The following is a 9,377-nucleotide window of genomic DNA, read 5'->3' on the forward strand; positions in this document are numbered from 1 at the left end:
TGTTGTCACACTTGAAGTCAGCTTGACTATAGTCCAGTTAAAGCTCTTAGCAACAGCCAGATTAAATTGGAAAGCGACGTCACTCATTTCCAATATAATCCTCGATTAAATCCCCCACCCCCAATTCATCGCGTGATTTTTTTTTTTTTTTGCTACAGATGGAGGTGCCAGGTGGAAAGCACCGGTATTTGGCCTGTCAAGGACCTTTGCCAAGCACCTGCACAGATTTCTGGCGTATGGTTTGGGAGCAAGGCAGCTACTTGGTGGTCATGCTCACCACAACTATGGAGCGAGGCAGGGTGAGGACCAGCAATTAACACTGAAGTCTTATAGTTTGGAATTTATAGTTGCTATAATAGGTTTGCAGGTCTGTCAGGATAGCCTCGAGGTACGCACACTTACCTCTAAGCGGTCTAGCCTGGTTTTGAATCCCGACACAGCAATAAACGGTCATCCTGGTGTTTCACAGGCAGGGCGAGGTATCAAGGTGTGCCATCCCTCGGGTGGATGTTAAACTGGATGTCCTGTCTGCCAGGATTAGTTGGTGAACGTTAAGTATCCTACAGTGTAGTTTGTGAAGAGTTGGTGAGCTATCTCTGGAACTGGTTAAATTCCAAATTATTGGCCTAACCGACAGAGGGCATTGCATCAGCAGCACAGCCGTGCCCTCAGCTAATGATGCAACCTTGTCCTGCATATGAAAGGTGATGATAGCTTTGCAAGCCGTTGTTGACTGCCTGCACCTTTGAGCAAAGAACATATTTGGATTGATTTGTGGCTCAAACACCATCTGTCACATCTCACTGCAATATTTATTATATCTGATGATGTAACGTGCAGGTAAAATGCCATCAGTACTGGCCGGACCCACCAGGCATTGAGATATTTGGTGATTTGGAGGTGACCTGCCTGCAAGAGACTTGCAACCCAGCTTGTGTATTCCGGGAATTGAGGCTCTCGCACTTAGAGGTAAGCTCAGGATCTTTAACTACAGAAGAGTGCTTCTGGGCAAGGTGGGAATGCTTCCTTGTTTGGTTACATATGAACTATTCATTCGGGACAATATTTGACTCTTGCCAATAATATTAAAAAACGGTTGTGGTTGCTTACTTGCCATGATGTGCAAGTTCAATCATTCAGTCATGTCAATCCCTTAATTTTGTCCAGTTTATCCATCTTTTGTGCTGAGCTTACTGTTATGTTGATTTCTCCCATTTAAGTTAGGGTACACGACCATAAAAAAGGGACATGTTAAAACACCTGAAAACCTGTTGCAGTGTATGTTGTGTCTGTGGCAATTGTTGATCGATGGAACATGATGAAATCCAAATGGACAGATATGAAGAACAGAAAGAAACGTCTAACTTTGTTTAACCACCTTTACAATCTCGTTCCTTTCTCTCTGCTCCCTCCTCTTGTGACCCCATTTCAGACTGAGGAGGAGCGTGTTGTGAACCACCTGCAGTATGTCGCCTGGCCAGATCATGGTGTACCAGATGACCATCATGATTTTCTGGCCTTTGTACGGGCCGTACGTGCTCGTCGCCACAAAGACCCTCAAGGCCCGATGGCAGTTCACTGCAGGTTTGTCACTCTTGCACTAAACCAAAACCTTAAGGTCTTTGTACACTACGATATAAACTTTAATTTGTTTGTTTGCTTATTTTGACAGTGCAGGGATTGGTCGTACGGGAGTTCTTATCACAATGGAAACGGCGCTTTGCTTGTTGGAAAACGAACAGCCAGTGTACCCTTTGGACATTGTACGGTGTATGCGTGACCAACGCGCAATGATGATCCAGACGACGGTAAGGGTTTTGGCATGAAGCGTAGATTTGGATGCCATTGCTTGACAACTTGACAAAGGCAGTGAACCCGTATTATTTAATTTAATTTCAAAGGTGTCTATCCTCAATCCAAACATCTTTTGTTGAAGAAAAAAAAATATGTGCAAGTAACTTTAATCCACACCCACTCTCTTCAAACTTTGAATTTCACAGGCAGGTTAGAAAAGGACAGTTGTTGACTTTGATTTGTCTTCATTGAACCATATTGAGAATATCTTTATCCCCACGTTAAAAAAAATAATAATAATAATAATGGGGGGCCCAGAGTATTGTAATCTCCTCTGGCCGTCCATCCGTCACACTATCTCCTCCTAAATGGTTGTGCAGAAATTCACCAAACTTGGTAATTATCACGACATGGCACGAGGGTGCAAGAGCAGTATAATTTTTGGCCCTGCCCGCTAGAGCGGAATCACAAGGTCAAATGTCAAAAAAATGCAATTACGGGCACTTTTTTTATTTTTTACATTTTAAAAAAATCAAGCCATATGCATACCAAATTAGGAGATGCATGAAATTTGTAATGATTTTTGGGGATTTTACCTCCAGTTTATGCAGGAAGGGGAGAGGGAGACTTGTGGTCAAGGGGGTCAAGCGTGAATTTTTTTTAAAACTCAATTTGACATTGGGCCATTATTTGGTTGAACCTTTTGCCATCTTTCAACTTTGCTTTCAGTGGGAAACGGGATTTGCGACGGCACGCCATCGACTTCGCCCAAGTTGTGTTTTATTTTAATCCCCATGCTCAACCATACCTTATTCCTTTTTTTTTCTTCTTTTTTTTCATTTTTCTGCACCCATATCTCACCCACCCATTTACTTGACCTCCCGTAGTGCCAATACAAGTTTGTGTGTGAGGCAATACTGAGGGTGTACGAGGATGTAATTGGGGATGGCACAGAAGTTCCCAAGGAACAAAATCAAGAGCACTCTGACGTGGTGGATAATTTGGACGAAGCCGAGCAGCCAGACGATTCAACGATTTCCGAGGAACCACCCCAAGAACCTGGCACAGAGGGTTGATCAACTGCTATGTGTTCCATCAAAAAAGAAAATTAAGACTTCCTTCCTTCTCCCTCGTTTCCTCCACCTTCTGCCCCTTATCCTCCTCTATTTTTACACACCTGGGAGAAACCACACGGGGCCAATTGGAACATATCAAACTGTTTCCTTTCTTGGTCCTGATGCCTTTCCTGCCTCTTTTGGCCTCATTCCACAATTGCTACCTTTCAGTGGTTTCTTGCCACGAGGGAAACCTTCTCCCCATCGTTCTTAAATTCTTAGTACAATGGACTATGTAGAAAGCGGTCTTGCAATGGAATTTGTACAGAAAATTTGCAGGTCACCTGCCGAGGAGGTCGGTTTTTATTTCGAGGCAGATTGTAGGAAGCTCGAGGGGCCAAGGGATTTGTTCAGTTCAACTTCACGTTCCCTCCTTCCCTCCTGTTCCAGGGCTCTGTTTATCACTGCACTTTGAGGCACTTTACCCAGTCCGTGTTGCACAACACTGGAATTTTCCTCGCACGTCTTACTCTGCAGCAAGGCATTTTGGGCCAAAACGATTTACAGTCACACCTTTTAATCGTCAACCTGCTTCAGCCCCATTCTTTTTTTTTTGTTTTGTTTTCCGAAGTTCTTGTTCCACAAACTCTCTCTACCTACTACACACTTGACTGCCTTCTCATGTGCTCCGCATCACCTTTTGTTTTTCTCACAATTCTGAATTTTTCTGCTGTACGTAAATTTTGTATTTTTTATTAATGGTACTTAAATCCCTCGCACCCTGTGCGCTATTACTTTCCTTAAATCCCTTTCTGTATCAGGTTGTAGATAATTTGGAGGTACCTGTGGCTCCTTGCAGTTACTGCCCCACACATTAAGCAATATGCTAACTGTTTTTCCTCTTAAATTTCTTTCAACTGTTTTACAAACGGTGGCTGTTTCGATATAAAGATTGAAGAGGTTATAGTAATTTTGTAGGTACGATTTTTTTATGCCATCTTTTGTCTGTGATGAGGTGTTTAAAAGAAAAGAAAAAAAAAATCACTTTTTCCTCCTGAATCTGCTGCTGTGCAGTTGTCTGCCCACCGAGCTGCCTTAAGACTACTGAATAAATTCAGCTGAAGCAAAATGTCTGTCTGCTTATGCAGTAAGCTCTTCTTCCTTCCTTCGCTGAGACTGACATGAATACTCAAACTGTCTGGTTTGTGGTTCGAAGAGCAAGAATTTCACCAGCAATGACTGTCATTTTTTATTTTATTTTATTGTATTTTTTGGGGGGGTATTTTTGGGGTATTGTATAATTAGTATGTAATTGTGGTAGGTTATTATCAGGGCTGATAGGATGGCCTAAAGGTATGTACACAACTCTAAGCCATCTTTCTTTTTTTTTCTTCTTCTTCTTTCGTCAAGTCAGTTTATGCAATCGATCGGTGTCCGTAAGTGAGTGAGTGAGTGTCAGTCATTCAGTCCGAAAACGCTTCACTCACTATCTCTTATATCTGATGCCTAATGAAGGTGTATTGACCACATCAAAATTTGCACTGCTTGTCTTATAGGAGAGGGAGAACCCCCCCCCCCCGCCAAATAGGTAATTGCTCTCTTCTCCGAAACTACACACGCAATTTTGATGAAACTTGACCACAACCTTCATCACCCGTGAAGTACCAAAGTTTGTTAATGGCAATAAATAAAAATCAGGGTCGAAGGGAGTGTGCGCGGGGGTGGGGGAGGGGGGTTTGAGTGACTTGCTCCTCATACAGGTGAGCTTCAGGATGCAAAGTCCTATTTTTTTTCTTTTGTATACAGAGTCTAGGTTTGTGGAAGAGTGAGTACATTGAACAGATCAAGATGTAGCAGCACAAAAGGAACAGAGAGAGGGGGTGGGGGGACACCAACAGTGGAGTTGGAGGGAGACTTGGACAATCAATGGGTGTGGGGGAGGAATGGGGAGTCAGAAAGGATGCATGGGCGAGACAAGATGGAGAGAGAAGAAACACTCAGGAAGGACAAACTGGAATTTAGAAGGAGGAGGGCTTTGAGTATGGAAGGTGTTAAAGAGGGTAGAAAAGATCATGGTTTTGGATTGGGGTTCAGTCTGAGATGGTGGTGGTGAACAGCTGCCTTGAAGACCTGGAGGGAAGAATGAGATTGAAGAGAATGTGGAAGTTGCTTTCACATGTGGGGGAGGGGGGGGGGGAATGGTACAAACGGAGATGAGCAGTGATCATGGATTTAGGTCGTTTCACCAGAAGGGGATTGATGGTGAATCGTGTGAGCTCTGCAGAAACCTGGGAGGACAAAGCATGAAAAGAGCAGACAGTGCGAGACCATAAAGGAGGCGGTAGAAGACAGAGAGGCCACCGACCTGTCTGCAATAGGCCAGGCCCATCGACTCAGCTTTATCGTGGGAGACTCCAATAATCTTGAAAGCCTTTGTTTCAATGGCATCAAGCTGAGCAAGATAAGGCAGGCCAGCACAGAGGGGAGATAAGTACTCCATCAAGCTGCGGATGAAAGCCTTGTTGGTGGGTTGGAGTTCAGGTATGCCGCGGAAGGACTTTGTACAATGGAGGATTCCCAGATGGCGGCTGGCTTTGGAAGCTAACTTTGAAATGTTTGTCCAAGAAAGATCATGGCTGATGGACCCTGAAGTTTGAATGACTGAACCTCCCCAAAAAGCGATGTTAAGAAAGTAGATTGTTGGATTGGGGGTCCTTTCGTGGAGAGATGGAGTGTGAGATTTGTCAGGATTGAAAGACATGTCCCAAGTGTGAGACCAGCTTGTGATTTTTTTAAATTATTATTTATTTTAGGTCTGAAGAGGGGTAAAGAGGCTGTAAGCCTGCTTGTCTAAAGATGAGGGATGTCATGGCAGAGGGTGGAGTCCTCAGCAAAGAGATAAAATAATTTTCCAGAGTCAGACAGATCATTGATAAAGATCAGGAATAGGACTGGGACCAGAACACTGCCTTGGGACACTCTGGCCTTAACAGGAAGAGGATATGAAAGTAGTGGAATGAATAATAATAATAATAATCATCATCCACTCGCATGTCGTCTTCCTGTCCAACCTCGCAGTGAGTCCAGTGGGGTGCTGTGTCCGTGATTCAATGTCTTTTGTATCAATACCATACACACTTGCTTGATTTTCTTCAAGAGCTCTTTATTTGATATTTTAATTTACTACCCCAAAACGAAAGTGTAAATTCACCGCAAAACTAAACACAAAATTCCCGTGTTTTAGAAGTGGTCGAGAAGAATGGGAAGCCGAGTGCGTGATGTGTAGAGCTGGTATGTACACGTCTCTGTGGCAAATAAAGAAGCTATATTGATTGAAAATCTCATGTGGACTTGGACAAGTACAATATTTCGAGGAATAATTCAGTATTTCGACTGGAAGAATGGCGGTTTGTCATCAAAATTAATAGAGGTCTGGAATACATTGAATCAGACGACCGATACGATTGTGCAATTCAGAAAAGAAACTCTTGAAAAGTGCCATCTGTTTTTTTTTAAAGCGTCGCTCTGCGGAGTGTCCTTTTGTCAAGCGTCGCTCTGCGAAGTGCCCCTTTTTAAAGCGTCGCTCTGCACAGTGCCCTTTTTTAAAGCATCGCTCTGCGGAGTGCCTTTTATTAAAGCTCGCTCTGCGGAGTGCTCCTCTTTCTGGCGTCGCTCTGCGGAGTGCCCTTTTTAAGTCATCTCTATCATCTCAGTAGAGATGACCTAATAAAGCCAGTCTCGAAGTTCGTCCACAATCAAACCGAGTGGAGGCAAATAACCAATAGTGGAATGGATAGGGGTCGATGAGACATGCACAACGATATAACTTTCAAGGTCGTCCAAGGTCGAGGTCAAGGTCACGAGGCTGTCAAAGTTGCGAAAATCGTCGATTTCAAATCGTATCTCCTCCCTCATTTATCAAGAGAGATCAAATGTTATTCGTGATTCAGATACTATGGACTATTATCTGGAAAAACACGAGCCATTTTTTTGAAATTTGCTCTCGTTCCGATTTTATAGCCCTTCAAACTTTGCTCCGATTCTTACATGTCCGGTGCTAATTTGAAGGGATCATCCGGAGGCCGGTGCCATTCTCTGAAGATGCTCCGGGTCCTGCACAAATTTTTGCATATTTTTGCCCCGTATGGGCTGTTCATAAAGTACATACAAAAATGAGGGGGGTGGGTGGTTTAAAGCCCGCATACGGGCTGTGTACAGGGGTGGGTGGGTGGTACGACGGCTGCATACCTACTTTATGAAAGTGGTGTCGGACTACATGGAAGCGTTTCAGAAGATGAAGCCTGTCGTCAACGCGAGGGGGAAAAATATCCCCGTTCACAGGAACATTTTCGACGTGATGTTGAATCCGTGGATGTCAATAATTGTTCCATATTACTGTATTACCGTAACCGGGCGTAGTGGCGTGCGCCTGTACTCCGGCTACTCGGAGGCTTGGGTTGGAGGATCCCTTGAGGACGGGAGCTTTGCGCTGGGCCACGCTATGAGAGGGTGTAGGGCACCCCGGAATCATGGTAAAACCCAATCCTTATCCCTGTGTCGTAAGAGGCGACCAGGGTTGTGTCAGGAAGGGCATCCGGCTTAAAACCTGTGCCAAATCCGTATGCGGATCATAACGGATGATCCGCTGTGGCGACCCCTAACGGGAGCAGCCGAAAGACGAACAACATTACTGTATTACCGTAGTTAATAATTGCTGATGCATTTGAGATAAATCTACATTTCGTTGTAATCTTCAAGTATTGTGACGTGATATGAGATGCATATGGGGGTGGGTGGGTGGTCACTTGCCTGCATACAGAGGGGGGTGGGTGGTTTTGAAACTCGGAAGTAGAGCGTACGTACTTTATGAACTGCCCCTATTCCAGTCTGGCACATGTTCTGGCGATCTGCATTCTACGACCAGATCCACGAGCCATGGAATCGATTATCGATGCCCCTAATTTGATTTTGATTCTGTCGACCTCTAGCAGAGATGACCGGCACTCCCGCTCGGGGCTATTTTTTAAAGTGTCGCTCTGCGGAGTACCCTTTTTTAAAGCGTCGCTCTGCGGAATACCCTTTTTTAAAGCGTCGCTCTGCGGAGTGCCCTTTTTTAAAGTGTCGCTCTGCGGAGTGCCCTTTTTTAAAGCGTCGCTCTGCGGAGTACCCTCTTTTAAAGCGTCGCTCTGCGGAGTACCCTTTTTTAAAGCGTCGCTCTGCAGAATACCCTTTTTTAAAGCGTCGCTCTGCGGAGTGCCCTTTTTTAAAGCGTCGCTCTGCGGAGTGCCCTTTTTTAAAGCGTCGCTCTGCGGAGTGCCCTTTTTTAAAGCGTCGCTCTGCGGAGTGCCCTTTTTTTTTGAAAGTTAAAATGTGGTACCTTTTTCTGTAGTCACCAGAAATTACAGGAATGGGTTAAAATCAACACAAACAACTGTGAAGAAAAGTTTTATGTTTTTGATGTTGAGGTTAACACCCAAACACTCATAAACATTAAATGCATCACGACCTTGGACAAGTAAAAAGTACAATACTTTGTCGTGTTGTGTTGCTGTATTCAAAGTATAATTAATGTAGCATTTAACTGGAACGCATCTGAAAATACAAAGCCAGTACACATCCACAAAGGCTGAAACCTCATTTGCTGAACATGAGAAACAGCTTAAAAAAAATAATAACAAGTGGTGCCAGGCACAACAAATCCTGCCCATTTAAGGCATAAAGTTATTTTGGGGATCAAATTTAAATTTGATATATCCTTAACCTGAATGTTGATTATAAGGAATAGAATAAGGAATATTTTAGTCTTAGTTTGAAGCAATTAAACCATTTTTGACGAAGTTATGAGCGAAAAAGATTTTGACCTTTTCGTGACCTGACCTTGACCTTTGACCTAATTGGACCCAAAAGTTAATGGGGTCGTCCGAGGTTCATTAATCACCTGTGGATACAATTTGACAGTGTTTGACCCAGCCGTTTTTCCGTAAAGTTGTATTTTCGTAATCATGTTTTAGTTTTAATGGAAAATTTGTAATTTTGACCGATGACCATGACCCCCAAAACTTCGGACCCCACCGATCTTCACAAATATGCATTTTTCACTATAGCAATGGGTAGGATTATAAGTGACAAATAGAATAAGGTTCACTATAAGCTTAGTTTGAAGTAAATCAGATCATTTTTGATGAAGTTATGAGTGAAAAACGATTTTGATCTTTTCTTGACCTTGACCTTTGATCCAATTGGACTCAAAAGTTAATGGGGTCGTCCAAGGTTCATTGCCCACCTGTGGATTAAATTTGATAGTGTTTGCTAAAGCCGTTTTGCCGTAAAGTTGCTAACAGACAGACAGACAGACAAACAAACAGACAAATGAAAAATCGTGCTTGGCACGACACTTGGCGAATTAGTTGACCTTTCCGTGTGGTCGTCCAAGCTGTAATGTCATGGAATATGTGGTGTTTATTTGTTCGTACATTAATAAAATGACGTGACGTCACAAATAACAATTATCAGGCGCGCGTTGTCATG

At 43.5% G+C, this 9,377-nt stretch overlaps 1 protein-coding gene across 1 annotated transcript in view; it reads left to right on the top strand.

Annotated features, from left to right (window-relative positions):
- Positions 1-3,978, top strand: part of PTPN4 (protein tyrosine phosphatase non-receptor type 4) — a 98,659-nt gene extending 94,681 nt beyond the window's left edge. Inside the window, exons 23-27 of the mRNA XM_085867537.1 lie at positions 159-299; positions 841-969; positions 1,433-1,584; positions 1,673-1,808; positions 2,682-3,978. Of these exons, the coding sequence (XP_085723663.1) occupies positions 159-299; positions 841-969; positions 1,433-1,584; positions 1,673-1,808; positions 2,682-2,870 (747 nt within the window). The 3' untranslated portion in view covers positions 2,871-3,978. The remainder of the gene's footprint in view (positions 1-158; positions 300-840; positions 970-1,432; positions 1,585-1,672; positions 1,809-2,681) is intronic.
- The last annotated feature ends 5,399 nt before the right edge of the window (positions 3,979-9,377 follow it).

Source organism: Eptatretus burgeri, chromosome 2 (assembly GCF_056783735.1).
Source record: "Eptatretus burgeri isolate ZD-2024b chromosome 2, Ebu_testis_v1, whole genome shotgun sequence".
NCBI lineage: Eukaryota > Metazoa > Chordata > Myxini > Myxiniformes > Myxinidae > Eptatretus > Eptatretus burgeri.